The following is a 26,406-nucleotide window of genomic DNA, read 5'->3' as shown; positions in this document are numbered from 1 at the left end:
AAGACTGGTGTTTACAGGAGATATGAAAGCCTTACATGGAGGACACACTACTTGATTTTGCACAAATATTAAAACCTGCTCCCCTTCCCTGCCTGTAAGGTTGACAGCAGCTCAGAGCTCACTTACCACGTGCACAGAAGGTGGCCCTGGTGCTTCCATCCCAGTGGCTGGGATTCAAGCCCTGGATCCCCCCCACATTTTCTAGGTGGTTGCCTGTTCAGAGCACTGAGCAGTCTCATGCTTTGCTCCGTGATCCATACATTTGCTTAGGAGTATTTTCAGAACACTTGGGAAATAGCAGGGCCTGACAGCAGCTTGTGTCTGTTGCAGAAATCTGTTGGTGCTTTAGTAGCTGAGGTGTTTTTAAGCTGCTGGGGTTTTCAGGGCTGTAGGTGCTCTGCTGTCTTGTACTGTGTGTTGTTTGGGATGTTTTGTGACTGAGGTTCCTCCTTGCCCAGAATGCCCTGCAGTTCATTAAGCAGTACTGGAAAATGCATGGCCGGCCCCTGTTCGTGGTGCTCATCCGGGAGGACAACATCAGGTAGGGAGGGAGAAAAGCAGGATTTGCTGGGTGGGGTTTCTCTGAGGGCAAGATTAATGGAGTTCTGTTTCAAATTTCAGAGGGAGCAGATTCAGTCCCATATTAGATATGCTGGCAGCCTTTAGAAAGGGACTTGTGGGAGGAGTGAAGGTTCATGTTGACAGAGTACAGGTAAGGTGTCTCTCCTGACTGTGGTGTTCTTACCTCCTGGTACTGGTACATGTATTCTTACCACTTCTGGGCTTTATATGACTTCTGATTTTATTTAGTTTTATAAAAGTAGGAATCAAGACCCAAGACATTTGGAACTGTTTGTTTTGTCTCAACAGAAACATGGGTTTATTTTAATTCCTTTTGATGAGTCTTTTGAAAGTCATAATCTTCACAGAGGATTTTCAGAAGGGAAAGGAGTGTTCTTTGTTAGGCAATCTTGTGAAATTACTACCAAAGGATAAAGCCATGGTGTCAAGCACTGAGGGATTTCTTTTGATTAGGTAATCACAGAGGGGGGAAAAAGGTGCTTCACATATATTAAAATTCTTACAAGAACTAAGATCATGTTTTAACATCTTTACTGTTTGAATGAATCTTAAAGCAGGAACATTCCTTCATTAAAATGTGAAAATTACCAAGACAGGTGCTGATTTTACATACTTCTGTGTGGTAGTTAATCTTAGTTTATACCTATTGAACTATACTTTTTTTGAAAGAGAGAAGACTAAAGACAGAGTAATGACTTCTTGTTCCCTAGAAGATCATGAATTTGTAGAAGAGCTGGGTTATTGGGAAAGGAAATGCTTCTTGCTGTGATGGTTTAAGATATCCTTGGAATCTTTAAGTATTTATGTATTTCTCCTGCTCACATGCAGGTCTCTCCTGGTACCACTGACTCCTCCTATAGCAAATGCCATTACTGCCCATGGAAAACCTTTCATTTGGCTACAGGGTTGTTGTTGTGGTTTGGGGGTTTTTTTGTTGATTTTCTTTTTTGTTTTGTTTTGTTTTTATTTTGGTTTTTTTTTAAATTTAACTGCAATGACCTTCTTGCCTTGCAAGAAAGATTTATCAGACAAGAAGTTTCTCCTTCTACCTGTGTCCTTATTCTAAGCACTACACTGGACAGCCACTGGGGAGTAAACTTTGCCTTCCATACTCACTGACCTTCTGGAAAGATTCTTTTTCCAATATAAAAAGTAAGGAGTTTTTTAAAGGGTTTAAGATGGTGACAGTCACTGGCCTTTGCTTTATTTGTTAGCCATCAAACAGAGCACATGGGAAGACTACAAACAAATGTTTGTCTGACTTGAAGGCCAGGGGAGATGGTGGTGGGTGCCTTTCCTGCTGGGACACCCTGAGCCTGCTGCAGCAGCTGAGTGGGAATCTCTGTCTTACTGCACAGCTGGCATTTTATTAACAGTCTTGTTTCATTATAGGGGAGGATCTGGGAAAAGAAAAGGCACATATCTAATTCCTGGTGTTTCCTTGAATAATTAATTTATTCCAATAAAATATATATTGATCTTTGTCAGTTGCATTCAGCTGCTTCATTTAGGTGCACATGTTAAATGTGCCTAAAAGAGAATGTGTATCTCTAATTGAATGAATGCTCTTTTTCTCCTGTAAAGTATACCAAATCTGATTTAATTTAAAATTTTTTATGCTCAGAAGTTTTATAGCTCTTTTCTGATTTTTACTTTCATTGTCATCATGTGTTCAAGCAGATGTGCAAGGCAAAGAATGAATGGCACCAGTAATAAAAGCAAAGCAGGGTTTTTATATTGTCATCTCACAGTGTAACAGATCAATGTTTTACTGCAACTCATGTACAATGAAAATGGAATGTAAAAGTTCACAAAACACACTCAGTTTTATTTAGCTAATGAGAACAATCAAAAGCAGTCTTAAAATGCTGTAGTACAACACTTTTCCTCTGGCAGTAGATAAATGGGGAATTCCTATAAATTCAGAGTGAATGAATTGTAATGACTGCATCAGATAAATGCAGCACAGAGTTTCAGCTATGTAATCTTTTGAGATGGAGGTATTTGTAAGCTGCATTTGATGTGCAAACTTAGGCCAGGCATGCTTGGATTAGGGAATGAGTACAGAGTGGGAATGCTCTTTGTAGTGTTTGCCTGAAACATCAGTGAGGCTGACAGGAAAACTTCCTGGCCTTCAGCCATCCCTGGAATAATGAGCTTTGGGCTCCAGAACGTGGGGACTGAGCAGGACTCTGAGGAAGGCAAATCCTCAGTCTCAAGTGTTTTCATCAGCCCTGGCTTTGGGGTGGGCAGTGCTTGATGAAGCTGGACAGAAAAAAGAACAATGGAACACGAGCAAAAAGGAGAGAGCAGCCCCAAGAGACTTCTGCTGCCTTAAGCTCTTTTTCCTCATGAAAGAGCAAAAATACTCTGAAAGCGTAAAATATTTGGAACTGCAGATAAAGAAACTACTTTCTCAATGGAAACCACCAGCAAAATACTGAGATTAAAAGACAGCTATATAGTTATGTATATATTTTAAAAATTGTTTTCAATTTTTCATTGCAGACATTAATATCTGGAGCAGTTGTTGAACAACTTGACTTCCTAAGCATCACTGAAACAGAAGAGTAAGGCTATATGTAAATAGTACTGATGATTTATGTGATTATTAAAATACTTTCTGAACCATAAAGAAATTAAATACTTATTTTTCAGGGCTCCTGTATTTAAGAGTTTGGAGGAGCTGGATCTTCCAAAACATTCAAAAGTCAAGAGACAGTCTAGTACTCCCAATGCTTCTGAACTTGAGCAGCAACCAGATGTAAATATTAATGATTGGAAAAACAAGTCAACATATGAGATCCTGCAGAAACTGAATGTAAGAAAATGTGATAAAAGTAGAGTGTAACTTCATTCTTGTGAAATAAGAAATTCTGTGCTGATATTCTTTTTACCAGCAGCCTGCTTAGATCAGCATGATCAGTGTTGAGGCACAGCTAATAACATGAAATATCTGATATTCCTCTCCATGCTCAGGGAATCCTTCTCTTTATCTCACCACAGAGCGCCCTGGCCCTTCATGTGTAACTGTTGGCTCTCAGTTGTCCCAGCTGCCCCAATCATCCCTGGTGCCAAGTGACCCTCTGGATTCATTTGTGTGTCCCAAGAACAGATATTTTATTTTATTGACAAACTCAAAGTCAAAGGACTTGAGCAATGGGGATTCACTTGGATGGACTGGGAACTTCTTAATGGCATCAAGGGATAGTTCCAATCTGCCACTTGTTTCCTGTACCTAGAGGAAAACTACCAGTGACAGTGCTAGATCTGGTGTTGATAAAGACACACCAAGTGTTCTGCTTGGTTCCCTATTTCATTAAAGCATTTCTGCTGTAAATTAAAGGACTTGAGAATGAAAAATCAGGTAACTTTTCAAAGGTCAAATTATTACAGCTTAATGTGACCCACAGAGAAGCCTCTGCAAGCAGCAGTGACAAGGGTACAGCATACACAGGGTATGGAATAATTGTGACATCCCCTTGAAAATAAAATAATTATACTTTTCCTTAAATTGAAAAGAAGAAAAAGCCTTTTGGTTTCACCTGAAATTTTTAATAGCTCTTCTGGCTTTGCTTCAGTGACAATCTGAAGGCTGTTTATGGTTCTGTTGTTGCTGTTTTTTATTTAAGGACTGCAGTTGCCTGGCAAGTCAAGTGTTACTCTCAAGTATATTGCTTAAAAGGGAAGGGCCGAATTTCATCACCAAGGAAGGTAAGAGCTTCTGCCATGTGAGTGTTCTGAGGAAGCAGCTCTGTGTTTAGTTGCAATGAACATGAATAACAGCTGTGCATGCCAGCAGTTGTGGAGCTCTTTTCTCTGCCATTTAGAGCAATTTCTGCATTAAATAGGAGATGCAAATGGATGGTGTGGTGGGGAACGAGCTGCTGGATATATGAATGCTTTTAGACTGCTTGTAGGCCAGTGATGTATCTGGTTGTAATTCTGAATGCATAGATAAGAAAAAAATACAGGATATGCCCTTACAAAGAAAACAGAAACAAAAGACACGTCTAAATGTCTGTCACAGTCTGTGCTATATGAGGCTTTATACTGAATTTTTATTCTGCTTTGATGTAATGTCACTTCAGTTCAATCTATCTGTGAAGCTCTGGTTTTGTATTATGGCTTTGTTTTAGAGCAAAGGGTCTAATTCCTGTAATATAATTCTGAGAAGGCTACTGAGGCTTTGGGATTTTGTGCTGCAAAGTTTGGTGTTTTGTCTTTTTTTCCCAAAGGTTGCTTTTTAGTTGCTTTTTTATATATGACTACTCAGAAAAAGGAGGACTATTCAAATCAAATAATATGAGTAACTCTTAGTTACTCATCAAGCAGTGGGACTTCCCACCTCCTGTTACAGAGCCCTGCTTCTTAATTTTGGTATGAGATGGCTGCTTCATTTGGAGAAGAGCTGTCATACTGACATAAAACAATACATTATATCTGCATTGCTGTGTTAAAAAGATCTGAGTTGGAAGGGACCCACAAGGATCATCATCCTTCACAGCACACCCCAACAATCCCCCCATGTGCCTGAGAGCTTCCTGAGCTCTGTCAGGCTGGTGCTGTGCCCACTGCTCTGGGGAGCCTGGTCAGTGCCCCAGCCACCCTTTGCTGAGGAACCTTTTCCTGATACCCCACCTAAACCTCCCCTGCCTCAGCTCCAGCCATTTCCTTGGGTCCTGTCATTGGTCACCAGAGTGAGGAGATCCTCCTGCCCCTCTGCTGCCCCTGGTGAGGATGTTGCAGACCCCAGTGAGGTCTCTCCTCAGTCTCCTCTGCTCTGGGCTCAACAAACCAAGTCACCTCAGCCACTCCTCACATGGCTTCCCTGCTAAATCCTTCACCATCTTCCTGTGTCTCCTTTGGATACTTTCTAATATCTTTCCATTTTTCCTCTGTTGTGGTGCCCAAAACTGCACACAGGACTGGAAAGGCACCTCAAATGGAATAAAACCCCCTGGCTGATAACCCAGTGCATCGTTGCAAGTTGTGGCTGCAGTCTGCACATTAGGCCATGTGGGCTCTGAAGTGGCCTTTTCCAGCAGTTACCTGTAGTGTTGTGAGCTTTGGGAGCCTCAGGAGCTTTCTTTAGTCCTTTGTAGGTTGTGTTCTTTGCTCTAGAAACACTCAGGGCAGTTTCCCCAAGCTCTGTAAGCAAGCAGTGCTACCATTACAACCACTGGGTCATGATGATGAGCTTAAAAACACTGTTGAAATGAGTTAGGTGCAAAAACAGTGCAGTTGTGCCTCTGAGTGTTCAGAGCTAAGCTGTACAGCCTGAGAGTGCCATCCCATATGAAATGGGGGTGATGATAACCTTTTTAACATGCACCTTGGGTTGAATGGTCTGACTCACTGACTGAGTTCTCTGCATGCAGACTGCTGAGACTGACATTAGTAATCACCCAATCAATAAAACATAAATCTAAAAACAGAGGCTGAAGAACTTTAGGTTCTGCAGTTTGAGGATGTACCTTGTGATGGGGTGTACCTTCATAGGCCAAATCTATATGTAGATTAATTTTCCCCAATATATTGCAAGAACAGGTGATATTAGAGGTGTCTCTACAGCATGAGCAGCAAATTCAGCTGAAATCTGGTTTGGCTTTTCCATAACATACACTGGGAGACAGGGGACTTGATTGCATCTGAATTTTAGATGTAGAGCATAACAGATAAGTGCTTTACTAAAGCAGCTTCAGAATTAACTGGTCTCATCAAACTTGCCTTATTACTGTTAAATGAAAACCTGTGCATCTTTTTTTGCTTGTGTTTTGTTTTTCTTTCCTTTGTTCAATCTCTTTAGGAACTGTTGCTGAGCACATTGAAAGAATCTACAGACGAGCTGGCAGCAGAAAGCTCTGGTTTGTATACAAATATCATGTTCCTTCTGGCTTACACCAGTTTTGTTTTCCTGATGTTTTTATAGAAAGTAAGGCTGGATTCTCACACACTTAAAGGGGGGAAAATGGCAGCTTTCCTGACAGTTGTATTGGTGCATGGCACCTGAAGGTCTGGTTTAATAGGCTTAAAAAATTAAGAAGCAGTTCCTTACTGTTGTCTTTTAAAGTACAAAAGCAATAGGCTGGTTTTGCAGTGAGTGCTATTGCCAATACACAGGCCTCATTACATTGAAATAATGTGAGAAGAATGTTAATATTCTTGTTTCTTACAGGGCATGATAAAATATTGTCAATAGCTCTATGTAGGAAGGCTGGTGATAAGATATAAATCATTTAAGCTGATGCACTAACTCAGATTTATTGCCCTGAAGTAATTTGCTTTGAGCCTGACTTTGACACAATAACTTAAAAAGGTTTCAGCAAGTAGGTTGATATTTACATGTTGTTTATTAATTTCTTTGCCCTGAAGCTCAGTAGAAGTTTAATTTCTTTTTATCAAAGTCAAGCCTGTCCTGAACTCTGTTCTCTCATTCTGTAACTATTCCTAACAGGTCAGTAAATATAAATATGTTTTTTGGTTTTGTCTCTACGTACAGTTAAATGGGCCTTTGCCAATACTGAGGCAGACCCAAAATACCTTGGTGGTATTTTTTGTAATTAATAAAAATCAGAAGTATTTTTAGGAACAAAATATGTAAACTGTTTTTCATTTCTCTTCCCTGATTGCCATGTGACACACATATAGGTTGGTGTTGCGCTACAGTGCTGCATTTGCACAGAAATTTTCTTCTTCTATAACCCCACATATTACTACTTTACTGGTACATGGGAAACAGGTAAAGTGCCCAGAAATCTGAAGTGCAGCTCTGTGAGATTTTTTTTTTGCTTATTTGCATTTTGATAGTATCAGCTAATGCATTTTTGAAATGCTTTGCTCTTGATCTTAAGGAGTGTGTAGCAGTTTTCACAGGAACCAACATCAACTGTTTGAGTTTTTTACTAACACCATAGAATATTACAGCCTATTCCTCATCTCTGAATAAATGAGTCTTAGTAGCCTCAAAACCTATGCTAGAAAAGCTCAATTACAGTTCTGTTAGGTTTGTATTTGTCAGGAAATTATTATTAAATGTATTCATATCTTTAACCACCTACTGCATACATGGAAAAATGTGGTTCTTAGAAGTTACAGCTTGTTTTTAACCTGGCAGGTGACACAAATCTCTTCTTTTCATGCTGCACACGCAAAATATTACCTCAGCATGGAACGCACAGCAAGGCTTTGGTGTTATGTGTTATACTTTCTCTTGCAAAATCTTTCTGACTCTTCCTTAAGTAGATTTAAAAATTACCAAAGTTATCTTGCAAAAATGATGAAATTGTCATAAAAGAGGAGCTGGCATTTCTTACCTGCCTTTGTTTAAGATGGTGTGGAGAAGAGAACAAGAAGCTTTTTATGGAACTGGTAGTTTAATGAGTTCTAACTAAATATATTTTTGATCCATTAATCTATATCTGAACTAAAAAATGAGAACGTACAGAAGATTGCATAAAATCTGATCCAAATTCCACTTTGTACATAATGTATGTATTCACTGAGTTAATTTTGAGATTCTGCTGTGGCAGACTGCAGCTTTCTATCTGAATTCATTAAACTAGCATGTGATATGTAGTGGGATTGCTCTGTTTTCTGCCCTCAGGTCTGTTGTGCGCTTCGCAGCAAGTCTTTTAGGTAAACTAGTGGACAGCCTTGCACCATCTATTACTAATGTTTTAGTTCAGGGCAAGCAGGTAAGTCTTTGCTCCTCAGAACTGCATTAAGGAATAATAACAGAAACTAAACAAATGGCTTGTTCATTTTCAAGGCCTCTGATGCTTCTTTTAAAAGTATGCAATGGCTTAAAAAAAAACCTTCCCAAAGAAGAGAAATCCAGAGAAAATAAAGACATGTTTAATAATTGTATTTGGAATTGAATAATGATTTAAATTAATGAAATAGTACAATTGAAAGACAGTTCAGCATTTATGGAAGACAGGAAAGGGGCATGATTTCTGAAACTCCCTGGGTTTAAGGTCTCTGGGGAGACTTTGGAAACGCTTCCAGTGCCTAAAGGGGCTCCAGCAGAGCTGGAGAGGGGCTTTTGTCAAGGACGTGTAGAGACAGGACAAGAGGGAACTGCTTTAAAATGAAATAGGGCAGGTTCAGATTAGATCTTAGGAAGAAACTCTTCCTGTGAGAGTGAGGAGAGCCTAGCACAGGCTGCCTAGAGAGGCTGTGGCTGCCCCATCCCTGCAAGTGTTCAGGTTGGATGGGGTTTGGTCTTATAAGATGATCTTTAAGGTCCAAACCTTTCCCACCCAAACCTTTCTGTGATTTTAACTATACACCCTCTTACTTGACAAAAGTAGATGGAGTAAAGTATTAAGGCATCTTTTTAAAGACTTCTTTAATGAAAATGAAATCATTCTCTGTGTGATTGAGCATAATACAACATGTGGGTTGCAGCTGAGCAAAAAGTCTGTCAGGGTTTTGTTTCAAAGAAAGTTTAATTGTGTTTTTACCTTTCCTATGGAGAAAATTATTTTTCTTCCCCAGCACAATTATTTTTTAATTAAATTCATGAATAGTTGCTTCTAAATAATACAAATTGAGTATTTCTGTATTTTTGTATTAAACATGTGGATGTGTATACCTGTTTACATGCAATGTTGTTGTCTTACTCCAGACTGAGGTCTGGGTTTGTGCTTATGGCGCTGCTCAGCTGTAGAGAAGGCTACACCTGCATGCAGCATAATTTGAGGCTATTGGCAACTTTTTAACCTAACATCCCTTCCTTGATCTTTATTATAGCAGGAAAACTAGTGTTGCTGTCTTACTGACAGTAGATTAAAAACAAAACAATTTTAATAAAATTCCTTTCTTGTGGTTAAACAATCTGGTACCAGCAATATATTTTCTTAAAATTAAGGCTGTAACTTTTAGCATGCTAGTAGAAATAAGAAAACAAAACTATAAATTTAATTCTGAATTTTAATTGAGTTCTAAAGTTGAAATGTATGAAATTATATAACTGTCTAGACCTAATGTACAGTCCTGATTATAACCTGATTATAAAGCAGTGGTCTTGTGTTTTTATTTTAATTTTGAAAAATAGATTCCATGTTCACTGTGGTTGTTAGTGAAGTTTATTACTTCAGTAGCATCCAATTAACAGCATTAACAAGCATCAGCCATTGACGTAAAATTACCCTTGTATTGTGAAATTTTTAACAAGCAAAGCAAAGTTGGTGCAGTTTAGTTTCTGAATTGCTTTGCAGTGCTTTTCTTGCTGCCCTATCCTCTGAATTGTTTTCCCTGTGCCACAGGTGACGCTGGGAGCTTTTGGCCAGGAGGAAGCAGTTATCTCTAACCCCTTATCACCCGCAGTGATTAAGGAGATGATCTATGATAAATGCCGACTGCAAGATGAAAGAGAAGCTGTGGTGCAGCAGGAACTGGTCATCCACATTGGCTGGATCATCTCCAATTCCCCAGAACTCTTCAGTGGAATGCTGAAGATACGGATTGGGTCAGTGAAGTACCTCTGGGATTGCAGGGGAACGTAGACTTCAGAGAACCACAAACTTGAATCGAGGTTAAAACACCATTTACCTCCCACCTGTTCCCTTTTGTTCTTTGACAAGATGACCTACAAACAGGCTCTGCTGGAGTGTTGTCACATTCCATGGTATCTGCATTTACTTTGCTACACACAGGAGTTAATTATTTTTTTCACATTGAGGAAGAGACAGGCATTTGAATAAGCACTTCTTTGAAGAGGCCAGGTGCTACTGACTGAGGATTTACTGAATCAGTGAGCACACTTTAGAATCACAACTTAAGTGTTTCATCTTCCATGTTTTTTTCCATAGAGTGGAAAAAAGCATTTCAGCACTGGAGGTAGATACCAGCAGCCTTTTTTCTAGCGTACAAGATTGATATTTCTTCTTTAACAGTACATTCCAGTCATCATAAAACAAAAAACTGCCTGTATTACATTTAACTGGAAGTATCCTTTTGCACTTAAATGCTTTTCTGTCTCCTCCACAGATCCATGTTACTCCTCTTTCCTCCTCTTCCTTATTCTCTGTAGCTAATTCTTTTTGCAATTTTTTTTTTCTTTCTTCCAAGGTTAATGCTAGAGATTCAATTTCCTTTATTTCAGTGTTATCACCCACTCCAGTGAGCAAAATTAACCTTCTCACAGAAATGCCGTTCCAGTTTGATAATGATTTGATTTAGTGTCTTGTTATTGATTTGTTTTCAGGGTTTCATGTTGAAATAGATCAAGTTTCTGACAGCCCTATTACTGTAAAAACTCCCAGCCAACTGACTTGAATTCACCTCTTATCAGTGAAGAGCTCAGCAGAAGGTCCACTCTTGACTTTGGTGCGGCTTGCAGGCCACTGTAAAGAGAAAATACCAGCAAGGGACTCACACACAGACACATTTGAGGCATGAGTGGGGAAAGAATTCTTGAGCCAGTTGTGTTGTTAACCTTAGTAACAAGAGAAGGACTCATCACCTGCTAAATTAAATGGAAGTAGCATGTTCTGCTAATGTAATGGACCCTAATACTCCTTGGCATCTTCCTCCTCCAGTGCACGGTCCTGGAAACCTCAGATGTAAAGTAACACTGGATCAGTTGGCCAGGCATCTCCAAATGCTGTGTACTTACTAAGAACTCCCTAGAAAGGAGTGACTTGACTTATGTGAGCAGAAACATTCTGTACCTGGTTAGCTAAACAGGGAAATGACCACAGAACGTGGCTGTGGAGATGACAGCCTGAATCTCTCACTGCTTTTTCAGATAAACACAGAAAGGCTCTGATGTACCCAAGCCCTGATCAGCTGTTATGGACTATTTGAAGAAAAACTAGTTCAGTTTCCTTTTGTTAGTAATGCTACTGGAACTGAACCAGTGTAGAGGGTAAGAGGCTGAGTTCTGTGCTTATCTGGCTTCTGATGTACCTGTACCTTATTTCATCTTTGATTTTGTATCAGAGGCTGGAGCACTGGTTTTACATAATGTGCACAATAAAACTCAGCATTTTCCTTCAACACTTTGCCGAGTTCTGCCCCTCTGATACCTCAGGCTAAAAATCTTCACTGTTGCTGTATTTTTATTGAATCATTTTTTTTTTCCAAAAAGGAGCAGAAAAAGACAGTGTGATAGACTGCAAAAATGAATTTCAAAGGCTAAAACTAGAAATAAGCCCTGAAGTCTTCGTAAATGTAAAATATTGTAAATTTTATGGCTTTTTAAAACTCATCAGCAAAATGCATATATAGGCAGAGCATAATTCTGAGTAGGAATTTTAACATCAAAAGGAAGGTAAATGTTGGTCTTAATGAACATGGAATACAGGGAATGTAGTCCAATCAATCTTCTCTAAGGAAAACACAGTCCATAACACATTTCTTAATTGCATTATCCCTTTCAGCTTGTATCATGTTCCAATCAAACAGGAAGAGTAGGAGAGTATTTGTCTGATATTTTATGCATATCCTGACAGCCAAATAGCAGGATTGTGTGGAATTCTTATGAGCTGTTTTATTAGACTAATTTTTCCTATTTGAAAACTTTGTATTTAATGACTAAATCTATTCCTCCCCTTATGTAGATGGATTATCCATGCTATGAAGTACGAACTGAAGATCAGAGCTGGGGATATGCCAGCCAAGGACTTGTACCAGATGTCCCCCAGTGAGGTGAAGCAGCTCCTGCTGGACATTCTGCAGCCTCAGCAGCCGGGCAGGTAACGAGGGGCGGGACTGGGGCCCCTGATTGCATTCAGAGATGTTCAAGTACATTTCATTCCTGAACTGCTTTGTGGGCACCTGAAATCACCAGGCATCTATAATCATCTGTAATTTTTTAAGGGAAGATAGCAAAAATGCACTTTTTCATTCTTTCACATGGGCCCAGGTTATAGAATTGTTTCTTTACTATTGCATATTCCCTTTTCAGCTTTATCTTTGTGGAAATCTCTTTACTGTCACAGAAAAGAGATCTGTCTGCTATAATATGAACTGTTACACTCTTTGATGAGTGGAAAGAAGCCAAAAATTACCCAATACCTCTACTTAAGTGACTTGTAGGAACAGTTTATCTGCTGTTCAGTGCCTGCTTTCTTCTAGGTTATTATGAGTAAGAGCAGATGTTCTCTAGAATTCTTAAAAGACAGTGGTACTGCCTGAAAGTTGGACTCTTTTCTCCAAGCTGCAACCAGCTGCCAAAAAGAACATTCACTGTGATACCAAGTATGCAAGACAAAAGTTAAAATTGCAATATTTCCACTTAACTTCATTGATCAGAGTGAAGTCAAAACTCTTCCTCTTGGTTTTATTTCTAGTTAAGTTAAACTTTGGCACATAATATTGCTGATGATTTCCATAGTCCTTGACTGAATGTGTGATGGGCTTTTCCTCTCAACAAAGAGGAATTACACCACACATCCTGCTGTTTCTGTTCCTGCTTCATTCAAAACACACCTGTGTTTTTCCCCAATCTGTAATCCCTGAGAAAAGAGTTCCTTCAGTCACTGCCTCTTCTCTCAGTCCCACTGGCTCTGTTCTGTTTCTCCCAGATGCTTTTCAGAGCCTTGCCTGTGCTGAGCAGTTCTCGTTGTTCAGCTCCTGTCTCTGCTCATGCTGGTGCTGCCATTGTCCTGTGAAAGCACAGCAGAACAAGCCCTGTGCAGCATTTTCCATTCAATATTAATGCTCTTTAGGAAGCACTTGGTCAATCTCAGTAAGGAATTCAAGCACCACCTTTTGTCAGAGATTTTATTGCATTGCCACAGCAGCTGCTGCTTTTGATGCCTGGAACACAGGATGGGTAGGTCACTGAAGGGCATTTGGCTTGACTTTCTGAGGATTTCTTTTTTGGGTAACCTGAGTATAAAAACTCACCAGCATACCCCTCAAATCTTTCAATCTTCTAACTTCTTTTCTAACTTCTTCCTGTACAGTATTGCTAACTCGTTTTTCCTTGCCCATTAGTGACTTGTTTTTAAAAGTTTTCTTCCTGCCAGGAAATACAGAATACTCCTTTTTTTTTTTTTCCCTCCTTTTTATTTTCTTTTTAAGGACAGCTTTTCCTACTCTTGTGATGTTATTATAAAAAAAATCTCTGGTAATGTGATACCATAGCTCAGTGCCAATTAATCTGTCATACAGAAAGGGCTAATGGTCTATTTACCTCCCTAACAGTCTCTCCACAACTAACTTCTCTCCAAGTTTTCATAGAAGACATTTTTGCAAGCACAGACTCCACAGATTACACTTTTAAATCTATTTATGTAGGTCACAAGATTGCAAGAAACTCTTTTTAAATGGAACCTTGTTCTTTTAATGGTCCAAACAATTGTGAAACTCACCTTGCTCATTCAGTTTGCAAGACTCTCTTCCTGACCCTGTTAATGTAGGTGGGTCAGAGCATTTTTGACATCTTCAAATACTGTTTTTTTTTATTAAGAAAACAACTTGTTATTTTTACCACACCACTGGTCTTTTTGCTTTTATGGAAGTTTTCTTATCCTAATCTAAGGACAGAGCTGTACAGAGAATAAGATGAAGCTGCCATAGTAGACACGACTTTTTGGTAGTTTAGTGTTTAATTGAGAAGTGACTTATGAGAAATTTTTTCTTACCTTGCCAAGTTTATCCAATACAGTTATACAGGAAAAGAGCCCACATTGCATGTTGGCTTAGCCCTGACTTTATAGGGTTAACTTTAAACATCTCCTTTGTTCTCAGAAAGTGTATCCCAATTACCCAGAGCTCAAACCTGCTCAGAAAATGCACCACCTAGTGATAATTTTTTCCCTTTTATTCTTAAAAAAAACCCAAACAAACAAACAAACAAAAACCCCAAAAAACAAAACACAGAAAAAACCCAAACCAACACTCTGCCTGCTTTGTCTTTTGGTGTAGCTGGGATTCAGCTACACTAAGAAATTTAAGTGTAAAACCATGCATGCAGTTGTCAGAATTAGTGTATTCTTTACTGATTTTATCTCAGAAGGAATTCTCACCATTTCTCCAGTGTTTAAGAGTTTTTTAATGCAAGATATTTTAGCAATTTCACCCAGCACACTGGTGTCTGCAGGAACAGCTAATTTTATAGACAAGTGTTTTTATTCTAAGCATTTCATGTTAATCTACCAGTACTTATGGAGCAAAACTAAACCCCCAAACTTATTAGTGCTGAATTAATTTGATCTAGGCTGAGAAAGGTCTGCAAAACAACATTGTTCAAGTTGACTAGAGAATTTCCCTTTTTTTTTAATTTTCAAGCAGCCTACCAGAACCAGGTCTTAGAAATACAGAAAGGCATAAGGCATGTTGCAAAGCAGTAATTTAATTGTAGTTTTTCTAAAAAAATAATGTATGTGTTTGATTTTTCTACTTAAAATTCAAAAAGCAGCTAAGGACTAGGTAACTTGAGGAAGTCTTCTCTGTCAAATACATTCAGGACAGCCACACAAGACTTAAATCTACCTGGTGAATCCAGCAATTAATTCATACCAATGGATGCCACTTCTTCAAGTTCCACTGCTGGTGTTTTAAACATTTTGAGCTAAAGCCCCATTCCTACAGGAACACTGAGAAGAAAAAATAGGAAAATTAAATTCCATATTCAATGGCTTTAAGTAAAAAAGAAAAAAGCTGGTATACTTCTGAAGGCAAACAGGATTTGTGATTCATGAAGAATGTGACTCAGTTTGCTCAAAGCCTTAGTTTTACAAAACCATTCTGTTGAATTTTCTAAATTTGCAGGCCACTTGTTTTCTACAGACCATCAGGAAAAATCCCTGCCTTCAACAATTCTACTGAAATGCATTTTTCTTATATGATTAGACCTGATGAATTTGATCTGCTACTGTTACTGGCCTGCACTGGGTAAATTTCAGAGCTGCTGCCTCTTCTGCAGCTCCATAAAGCACAGATACCCCCAGGGGTGACCATGTGCTCTCTGCACGCTGAGCCCCTGTGTTTGCTTCAGGTGCCCCTCAGCAGAGAGCACAGCCTGTGCTGTGTGTGCAGCAGAGGTGCCTGTACTGCTCACCTGCCTGGCTGCCAGGGCTGTGAGTGCCAGCTGTGCTGAGCTGTCCCCTCCTGTCCTGTGCCCACAGGAGCTGGCTGAACAGGAGGCAGCTGGATGGCTCCCTGAACAGAACTCCTGCAGGGTTCTACGATCGCGTGTGGCAGATCCTGGAGAGAACCCCCAACGGCCTCATCGTGGCAGGGAGGTTCCTGCCCCAGGTAATCCCACAGACAGGCTCAGGTACTGCTGTTCCACCTGACCAGTAAAGGTGAAATACCTTATCATTAATGGCTATTTATATCATCGTGTTTTACTTAGAGTAACTTGTTAATTGGGAAAAAAAATTCAAGTTTTCTATTTTGTTTGGAGTAAAATACAATTAGAATAGAATGAAAGCAAATAATTTCTATTAAAGCACTTTTATAAAACTGTAAGTGTAGAAGATTCTTTCCAAGTCATGAACTCTGAAATCTGCTCCCTTTTTGATCCTACAAAAAGGTTATTATTTCTTAGTTGAATATTATTTGTTCAACAAGCAAGTAGGCTCTGCCTGGGGGTGGGTTTGATTTAATGCATGTGGTCTTTTAATAAAAGTATGATTTGTTTTTCAGCAACCAACCTTGTCGGATATGACGATGTATGAAATGAACTTTTCCCTGCTAGTTGAAGATATGCTGCAGAACATTGACCAGCCACAATACAGGCAGATCATCGTGGAGGTCTGTGGCCAATAATTCATGACATTTTATACTGTGCATTAGTATGTTACAGCCTAAAACAAAAAAAGTAACCTAGACTCATATATTTGAAGAAATAGCATTTTCCATATAAACACTTGCTTCAGAGGTTTCTCCATAGGTTTTTATGATTAAACAGGTTCCTGTTACATGAACTGAGCGAGTTCATTATGTTCTTCCCCTTCAGCAAATATTAATGACACTAGCAATACAATTAGGTCAGAGGAGGTAAAAATCTAATAATTGCAGAGTAGCTTTCCTTCAAGACCTCAGCCTAGGCCTTTTCCTAGATCTAAGGAAAACTGATCTAAAATAACCAGCTTGCCCTCTGAATAAATCTTCTTTCCCTTTTTGCTGAGGCTGCCTAGTGAGTAGCTTTACACTACTGAATCAGCCACCTTCCCATTTCCTTGTGTTCCTCATCCTCCCAGGAAAGCAAGAGGCTGTTTGAATCCTTCCCCCTGCTGCCCACAATGTTTGCATTTAGAACAGATCAGGAGCAGCTGCACTGTTGGTACCTGGATCTGTGCTGTCAGCAGCATTCACTGCCAGCCCCCAAGTCTGTGCCCCTGGTGCTTGTCAGTGCTCCTCCCCAGGAACATCCAACCCCTCCAAATTCTGCCTCACAGCTCCTGCTCAGGCTGCTTGCTGGAACACCCCCAGCTTTTGCTAACAGATAACAAAATTACCAAAGCCAAGGTGACCAGTGCAGACTCCACTGCTTACCTGCAGATGTTACAACAGGACACTTATCATGTTCACCTTCCTATTTTAAACCTTTTTCAGATGCAAGTAACGTCAGTTCTGATGAACTGAGGCTTTACTGCTGGCTGTTCTCTTTGGTTTTGATAAACTTTGTCATAGCAGAATTTTAGCATCTGTGATTGTGCCTCAGAACACCAAGTGCTGAGGTTCGGTGTTTGCTGCCTTTCACTCTCTCCACAGGATTTGTGCAGCCACAGAGTGAACTGAATAAAATGGAAAATCACTTCCCTGGCTCCCAGCCAAGTTGGATGTTAATGTCAATCATTTACACCATGCCCTTACCTAGGCAGTCACCAGCAATTGTAACCTTTCATAAAAGCCTGCTTTTCAGTGATTCTTTTATCAAAGTCAGGATTCTATTATCTGTGCACTATTACCTGTGCCATTATTAAATAGCTTCCTGCTTGAAAGAGGGATATGCAATTACTAGTAGTGCTATTATGTAACTTGAATTTTAAAAAATGAAATTTAAAGTCTTACAATCTTTTTCTGCCTTCTAGTTGCTGATGGTTATATCTGTTATTTTGGAGAGAAATCCTGAGCTAGAGTTCCAGGACAAAGTGGACTTGGACAAGGTGGTACAAGAAGCATTTCACGACTTTCAGAAAGATCACAGTAGTCCAAAGGGAGCTGAAAATCAAGTGAGTAAAATATTGCTGTCTTACTGAATTTACCATTCTTATTGAAGTTACTTCTAAATGTTAATTCTGTGCAGTTCAGAGTAAAAAGCAATTGACAGAAGTTCAGAATGGAACACAAATAAGAAATTAATACACCCAAGTGCTGCCTAGGTCTGCAAAGAGCCTATAAGCAGAGATGAAAGAGGTGCACTTTATTGCTGAGCTGTACATTCAAAATGTTACAGTAAGGAGAATACTCTGAGTTCCATGGCTCTGAAATGGGACTCTCAGTGAGCTGGAAGAGTCCTGCTCAAAGGGGAAAGGATTCATTAAGAAGGGGCACTAGAACAGAGAAGAATTAAAAATAACAAAAGAAACTAAAGCTCAGCGAGGAAGCGTGAACTTAGGATCTTATGAACACAGAGACTAAGAAAACTTTAATAACCAAAGAATTCATATTGACAGTATTAAAGTAAGAATTTGAGATACAGAACTGTTCTTAGTTACTGATTTTTCTGTTAGATTTGCATTCATGAACTGACAAAAGTTTGGCTAAAATTCAATAAATAAAGGAATAAATGCTGTTAAGATTTTTTTCACTAGAATTATAGGTTTTATGCTTTAAAGATCTCTGAATAGTCTCACTACAAGTTTTGGTGCCTCAAAGCTCTGAAATTCTGTAATAAAGCCAGGTTTATTGGCCTTGGTTGAAGGAGGAGATAAGAGCAGAACAGTGGGACAAGTCCCAGAGAGACTGAGGATGATCCTCCTCACTCCATCACTCCAGTTGGCAATTTATTTGGGACCATATATTTGAAGTTATCTGTGCTAGCTCTGAAGAATCTATTGATTCATACCATTGACATGCAACAGCCCTTCCTCTTGCTGAATTTTTAGTTCCTTTAAAAGATGAGGAAGGATGTGCTGCTTAAGAACTCTTTCAAATGTTTCAATGTTCACTCCTGTGCCACTGATTTTTTGTACTAAGATTTGAAAGCAAGCCAGATAGCCAGCCCCAGCAGTGTGCCAATTTGCACAATACCTTTGTTTAGAAAAGAACACAATTTCCTGGAAATTATGATCCTTTTGGTCCATGTTGGAGGGTAGTGACTCTGTGGCCATAGCAAAACCACCATACATACAAATGGCTCTCAAGTGTCAGCTCCAAACAGCACCTGGAATTTGCTGCTGACTTTTGTGACAAGCTGCAAATCCCCAATGGCTACAAACAGAAAGGGAAATTCCATGCAAACCCCAGTTTTTACTGGTGCTGCCCTAGCCTCAGTTGAAGTGATGGGTTTTTTTTCTCCAAGCCCAGACCTACTTAGAATAATGCCTTTTTGTCTCCTAGAAAGAGCCCCCAGTTCAGAGTTCTGAGTAATAGTTAAGATTGTTGTTGGAAATTCAGCTCCTTGCATTAAAATTTTCTGGAACCTGGCTCTCCCATATTCCCAGGAGGATGCCTGCTGGCAGTAACTGTCATCCTCTCTGGGATTGTTTTTAGGGTGCTGTCTCAAGGTTTCCTGACACTGCTAAAATCTCCTGATTTGTATGAACTATTGTCTTCCCTTAAATGGATTTGCAAATATATTGAACTGTTGATTCCCTGTGAACATGTAAATAAATATCGAAAGTATTTATTCCAGTAAGTTCAGACACACCCTAAGCCTATAGAAGCTTATTATTTTCTCCACACAATCAGTCCCCTTGATTTAATAAAAGTAACCAATTTCCTGAGTTAAGGAATTAAACCTTTTTTAGAGCAGCTAATACATAATTTGAGAGTAAGCAGGTGTTTTAATGTCACTAACTGTGAAAAACAGGTGTTCAGTGAAGGACACCTATTTTGGTGATCTGATTAATGAATGAGTTCATGTGCTACCTGTGGTTTGGATCTTGGATTTTTTCCTTCTGAATAAATCTTCAGTCAGTTTACACCTCATGTACACCCAAGGCCCTGGCTCACCATTCTACCACACAGGCATGACACAGCTGCATGTTTTAGGAGAGCAGTTGTTCTCTGACAGCTATGACATTTTAAAAAATGTTAAGAAGGTGGTATCTGTGCAGTCCTGGAAAACTCAGTGAAGAAATAGATGCAGGTAAGTACATATGGGAGATTTCTGAAAATTGAGCAGAATTATTCTCTGGTTTCAGAGTCCAAAAACCACATTTGCATTTTTAACATATTTGATGTTGCTCGTTTCCCTGTGTGTGGCTGCTTTCCACATTCACACTAATGGCAGCCTCTGTTCCCTCTCTGCAGAGTGACATGACTGCATTCTACAACACCCACCCACTTGGAAAAAAGGGAACGTGCAGCTACTTGAGCAAGGCTGTGATCACTTTGCTGCTGGAAGGGGAAATGAAATCAAGCCATGATGATCCTTGCACCATTAGCTAAAGCTTGGCACACAGCACGGGAATTGTTGCTTTACTTAGCGCTCCATGTGTTTTTCAAGCCAATTCTAAGGGACTGGTTTGAAGGTTAACCCTGGCTAGTGACACAAATGCATCCTGTCCTTTGCTGAAAGAAGTGCCATTAAAGATACCAAGTGCCACCAGATTTTTTCCTTTCTCAGCTATGCAGCACGAAACTGAGCACAAGAAGTTAGTCCTGTGGTATTTGATTAAGTTGAATGGGAATGTATTTATGATCTTAAAATATGCATCTACTGTAGCTGGTAAATTCAAGGGAACGGCAGTATGAGATTTTGTCTTTATACCTCTATTTATTTATAATTGCAAACAAGTAGAAGATAAATTAATATGCATACCAATCAGTGTGGAAATACAAAAACTGCATTATTTTCTTATTATTCTACAATCAAATTGGAGGTGAAGTATTTGTTATTCTCTGAAGGTTTTCTTTATCAGTTCAAGTGACAGCATTCATTTAATGTGTTGGGTTTTTTAATTTACAGGCTGGTAACTTGATATACAGGTTTCATCCTAATAGAGCAACTTTTTATCTCTAGCAATACATCACTGTATTTTCCCAGTTGTTATTTAAACATCTCTAAGTTAACAAGGGAAATGTATGGTAACACACAATAAAAGTTTGGGGTTTTTTTTTAAAGGCAAACAAGCTGTATTTAAATTAAAATCAATGAAGAAATAACTTTGTATTACATATGTTATCATGGTTTTAAAGAATTCAAGATACAATTATTTATCTTCTAAATGTGTGAAAACACTGTATGCTATATGCTTTATTTTGGTGAAAATAATAAAAAGCAAATGCTTGTAAAAAAGAAAAACCTGTCAGAAATACTCTAAGTGCCATGCAAAGAAACGTCTGCTGACTGTAGTGGCAGCCTTTGACCTGCTACTAGAACCACCTTGCAGCACTGAAGTGCCACTTTTAGCAGCACAGAACACACTTTAGAACAGATCCTTAGACAGTTTGCTAATGAACCTGATGGTGAGGAGCTGCAGCTCAGCTGTGAAGGAGCTGTTGGCACACTGCTGTCACAGGCAGGTGCCCTGTCCTGCTGCTGCCCCGCTGTAACATTTCCCTGGGCAAGCAGAGTGGAGTGCCAGGGGCACAGGGAACAGATCCTGAGGACACCCCCATGGCTCAGGGTGGGCCTGGGCCATGTCTGTCCCTGGCTGCAGCAAGCAGGGGACAGCTCAGCAGCAGCCCCAGCTGGCAGCAGTGCTGAACACTGGCTCAGCCACCGCTTCCACCAGTGCAACAGGACCTCGGGTTTTTACTGCATTACTGCCCTGGGAGCTACCAAGTGCAATGGACTCCACTTGTCCTTTCTGTTCAATGGTGCCTGCAGCCCTGCAGCTGGCCATGGCTCAGTGATCACAGCAACAGCAAGATCTCTGCTTCTAGAGAGTTTAACAATAATACTTGAAATGGACATATCTCTGGCCATACAATACATAACACAACTCTTGTCTACAAATTGTAAATCCTATTGAAAGGAAACAATCCTTTACATACAGACCCTCCACATGACTCCAGGAGCACTGGCAGTTTCTTAGACAGTAGCTGGGGTTCTGGTTTTGCAATTGCACATGATTTAAAGTGTAACTCAGCTTAATTCTTACCCCTTCTTTCTCCTTCTCTCTTGTTCCATTAGCAGTTATTGGTAAGCCTCAGGTTTGCTGATCTTGGTCTGAACTTTAGAACTGCAAATGAATGAAAATGCCAATGACCATTTACCCTTATACAAACCTGGAATGAAAATCCAAGCAAACTGTTCCTGATTTCCTTTATAGCCTTGAACACATGGTTTATGAAATTTTGATTGGGACAGTTTTTCAGCTGCTACAAAATAAGGATAAATGAGAAGATAAAGATACCAAAATCCAGCAGAGTCCATATTCTCTGAAAAAGGTTCTTGAATCTGAAGGGACAATACCATTAATTTTTCTCTTGGTGAAGTAGGAGAAAGACACAGGAGCTTGACACAAATGGCTCTCACAGAACCTGCCTTTTAAATTACAGCTTTATAAGGTAACACAAGATAATTGGAATAGAAACTAAAATCTGTATTAAATTTTTTTCTGCATTATAAAATAGCATAGCAGAAAATGAAGGGTAAACCAGACAGTTTTTAAACAGCCACATCCCAAGTGATGTGTGGTTAATATTTAACAAACTTTATCCTAATTTGTTTAAAAACATTCTGCCTCAAAAGGATAAGGAAGGAGATGCCTCTGGGGTTACAAACTAGTAACTACAGTGCCCCGTGTACTTGCAAGATCTACTGGCAATAGATTTGCTTCAGGTATTAAAGAAATAAGTCCCAAAGGGTTCACACCATTCAGTTCCCTTATTATACACCTTCACAGTGCTCCTCAACCTGAAAACCCATTCTGCTTAGAGGGGAAGTAAGATCCATTAAAACAATGGGAAAACAACAGCTGAAAAACTTAAAAGTTCAGCTGTGGAATAAATGCAGGTTGGTTTTAGCACCACTTTTTTTCCTGATTCCTCTACCAGATACTCTTAAGAAGACCAAATTATTTTAGTTAAGCAAACCATCAGAGAAAAAAAAATCCCTCTGCTATTAGAAAAAGGGGATATACCAATCTCCAGTATGAACTCCTGATTTCAACACACACAACCCCACTCCCCTCTCCATTCCCAAACTCAGTCACCTTCAATTGGACCAGAACCAGTCTTCTCACTGGATTCCTGTGCCCCTTAATAGGTGTCATGTTCCCAATGCATCAGACATTTCAGACTGCACCAGTCCTCAGGAGAATTCAGGAGGGAAGAAGGTGACACAAGCAGTTCAAGGCTTTCTTGGCATTTTTGCTATTGGCTTTGCTGCTTTTCTCCACATGAATTTTCAGTCTTATTCTCTTCAAATCAGTCTGTGCAACTGATACAGAACAGATACAGAAAAAAATGCACAAGCAGGTTAATAATAAATCAGTCTCTGAGAAATCCTCTTCATTACTTCCTAATCCATCACAGCTGAAAATGTAGCAAGAGATGCAGATCTGAACAGGCTTTTTTTGGCTCAGCCCTGGAGCAGGGGATGTGATGGTATCACAACACTGATGGGGCATTTTTCTGAGCAATGTTTTCTCATCAAGGTCCATCAGCAAGCAGTGTTTGATAAGAGCAGCTTTAGCATTACTGTCATAATGCCATTCTGCTTTTGTAATTTAGGTCTCATATTTTTTGTTTTCACTCCTATTTAAAATACTTCCTTAAGCCTTACACATTAAGTTCATGTCATGAAAACAAATTCCTTAAGAAATGGTCATCAGTCAGAATCAGTGTTATTTTATGTTCACATACCTTCTGCAGTTTTCAAGAAAGTCTACTTGCTTAACCAGTGGCATTTTTAAGACTGAAAATTATCCTTCTGTAAAAATTCTTTTCAGCTACATGGGTGTTACAATACCAATATCACAGGAAGTGGAAGACATATTTAATTTTAAAAAAAATCAATACAGTCAGAGCATTTACCTACAAGAGACTTTGTATATAGCTAGTAAGAGGAAAAAAATGAATGTACCAAAGAAAGTGGGAGTGGTAGGGAAATCTGATGCTTAAAACATAAATTTAAAAAATACTAGGATGCAATTAATTCCACTGAAGCCTATATATCTCATCCCAAAAATCAATCAAAAAAATGGCTTGATTGAATTTTTAGATAATTACTATCCACTCCTGCCAAATATATTCTGTTCTCCAGAAGCGTGACAGTCTTTTAAGCTAATGAACTAAGCCTTGCAGCATGGGAAGAGAAAATTAAATGAGCAAGAAAATCTTTGCTGTGCTATAAACACAAAATGCAACAATGTTGGAAAACACAGCTGAGAGCCCAAAGGAAATGTGCAGGGTTATATCCACTGTCCATACCTACCTCTGCTCCTTCCACCCTCAGTTCCAATCATGGGGGGCGTGTGAATATGGGGAGAAGGTAAGAAGGAAACTCAGCTGGGGTCTTGGGTGGAGAGAAGTTAAAGGATTTCCTCTAGGGGTTTGTTTTTGGGAGTGGAATAAGGAATGTGCATTCTTTTCATTTAGCCATGCAGCACTCTGACTTTAGGCACTATCAATAGCATTCTCTCCACCTGAACATGCTTTCCCCTCTTGCACACTGGCAGGAGCTGGAACAAAAACAAATGCAGAAAAAACAGATACAAGGAATGTAAAATCTGCATGTGGTGGGTCTGTCCTGAATCAGAGTCTCCTAAAAGGCTTGCAAGGGTTCCTTCTGTAACCTTCCATAGCAGTGCATGAAAGGGTGACATCATGCATAGGAAAACAAAAAGTTATGTAGGAATCATTTCTTACTTAACTTTCACCCTAGTGAAACAAAAGGAGGAGGTCTCTGTGCCTTGTCACATGAGGAAATCCACTCAGGTGCAAGGGCCTGTATGAGGAGAGGGCACCATGCTGGTTTCTATCTACACCACAGACCTAAACCTTGCATATCACTCCATTCAGGCAGGAAACACAATTTACTAAAAAAGAACTTGCGAGTGAATAACACCTCCTAAACCCACTTTCTATCCCCTCACTGAAGAATAATGTATGGATGTCCCCCTGGGTTATGTTCCCAAAGCTAAAACATAATTCCTCTTTGAACAGGACTGGGATTATCTGTTCAAGTGTGTATTTTTGACATTGTTGCCCAAGCTACCTACAAGCATCTCAAGTTCCTGCTTTGTTGAGGCTCCTGTATCAGTCAGTGGTCCCAGCAGCAGGGCTGCCAGCTGTGCCAGGAAAGCTGGAATTCCTGGTACTGCCCGTGGAGGAGTCACCTGGCTGCATTCAGACCCCCACAGGAGGTGACTCATCTGAGCTGTGGGTGAGCAAACCCAACAGGTTTCTGGGTTCCAGTGACAGGCCAGGTGTGTTTAGTCAGGTGTGCTGCACAGCTGAACTTGCACTGCCTAAGATAAATTATGTTGCAGCATTTCTAAAGGAAACATTAACCATGTGCTTAGAGAAGATTGCAGCACATTCTGTTAACCTGAGTGTTTGTGCATCCTCCCAATAATCGATGGTAAGCAATAAAAACAAACCAGAAAGAAAATGTTAACGAGATTCTCATGTACTTGGAAGGTGTTTAACATTGCTGGCTAGGACATAAATGTGTTGCAAGAAAAAAGAAAACTGCCTTTAAGAATGCCAAACTGAACCCCTACAGTTTCATGCCATGTCTCCAGACTGAGCTAGCTGACTAAATCCAAAATGCTTTTCTTTGTGAACAAATATCCTTCCCCACAATGTTGTTTTCTCTGCAGTGCTAGGGACCTCAGAGGTTTAAATACAAGTGAAATGATGTAAGTACTTGCAGTACTTTGGTCTTACTTTTGGGGATTTCCTCTTCTCCAAGGATGTAGAAGACCCAAACATAAAATTAGAAAAAAGAGATGCAGAGAGAGCCAGGCAAAGGAACTCAAGAAAGGTGTTTTGTCACACGACTGAACATGGCTGCTCTAAACCCTGCAGGTACCACACACAGGGAAATCAATTTTCAAGCCCGCTCCCTGGCCATTTCAGAGCACATCTGCAAGATATGGCAGTGAAAGTGTCAATGACCAGTCCCACCTGATCCTCACCTGTGTGTTAGCAGCCACATCTGCACTGGAGGCTTGGGCTGACAAGCCCCCACGATGCTTCCCCTTGGCTGGGAGGCCAAAAGATTTTGAGCAGGATCAGAGGATACTTCATAAGCTGTTCCTGGACATGCAGTCAGCAGAGGCTACTGCTCATCAGCCTCATTCTGGCCACGTTCCTGTGCCTGACTTTACTCAGCCAAAGCAGTAACATCAAAAATATTCCCCAAAGACTGTACACATCTCACTGATGTGCTGCTGGAAATGGAAAATTATTGTATTCACAAGAATCCTCCCAAAATGAGAAGTCTAGGTTGGCAGTCTGATTTTTTGATCTCTGCTGGAGAGAAGCTGATGCATGCTTAGAAATTTTTCTTCTCCCACCCAAGCAACAGGTCACTGCCCTCACAGAACCCAGTTAAATATGTTGTATTTCTAGCTGCAATAAATGCTCTCTCTTCAAAGCATAGGTGTTTTACAGCAAAGATGCAAGAGACTTTTGCTCCAGAGCCCCAGCAGGTTCCTGTGCATCTCCTTTATGAGTAGGAAGGCAACTGCTTAAATACCATGTCTGGGGAGGCTACAGACCCCTCCTCCTGTGTATTTTCTGCTAACACTTTTATGCCACATATAAACAAAAAGTATTGGAATATTTTAA

The 26,406-nt window shown here is 39.8% G+C and overlaps 1 protein-coding gene across 3 annotated transcripts in view; it reads left to right on the top strand.

Annotated features, from left to right (window-relative positions):
* Nucleotides 1–20,895, top strand: part of PHKB (phosphorylase kinase regulatory subunit beta) — a 68,903-nt gene extending 48,008 nt beyond the window's left edge. For 2 of the 3 annotated variants that reach the window (XM_084215294.1, XM_084215296.1), the window contains exons 19-31: nt 459–541; nt 622–712; nt 3,091–3,152; nt 3,241–3,403; nt 4,215–4,296; nt 6,392–6,449; nt 8,189–8,279; nt 9,855–10,057; nt 12,153–12,287; nt 15,669–15,798; nt 16,192–16,299; nt 17,583–17,723; nt 19,969–20,895. In XM_084215294.1, coding sequence (XP_084071420.1) covers nt 459–541; nt 622–712; nt 3,091–3,152; nt 3,241–3,403; nt 4,215–4,296; nt 6,392–6,449; nt 8,189–8,279; nt 9,855–10,057; nt 12,153–12,287; nt 15,669–15,798; nt 16,192–16,299; nt 17,583–17,723; nt 19,969–20,106 — 1,485 coding nt within the window. In that variant the 3' untranslated portion in view covers nt 20,107–20,895. Of the gene's footprint in view, nt 1–458; nt 542–621; nt 713–3,090; nt 3,153–3,240; nt 3,404–4,214; nt 4,297–6,391; nt 6,450–7,233; nt 7,325–8,188; nt 8,280–9,854; nt 10,058–12,152; nt 12,288–15,668; nt 15,799–16,191; nt 16,300–17,582; nt 17,724–19,968 lie in introns of all 3 variants that reach the window. The other variant, XM_084215295.1, reaches the window with a different exon arrangement.
* Nucleotides 20,896–26,406: the final 5,511 nt, after the last annotated feature.

Source organism: Fringilla coelebs, assembly GCF_963513975.1.
Source record: "Fringilla coelebs genome assembly, chromosome: 14".
NCBI lineage: Eukaryota > Metazoa > Chordata > Aves > Passeriformes > Fringillidae > Fringilla > Fringilla coelebs.
Note: the sequence above shows the minus strand (reverse complement) of the source record. Positions and strands in the feature narration are given on the sequence as shown.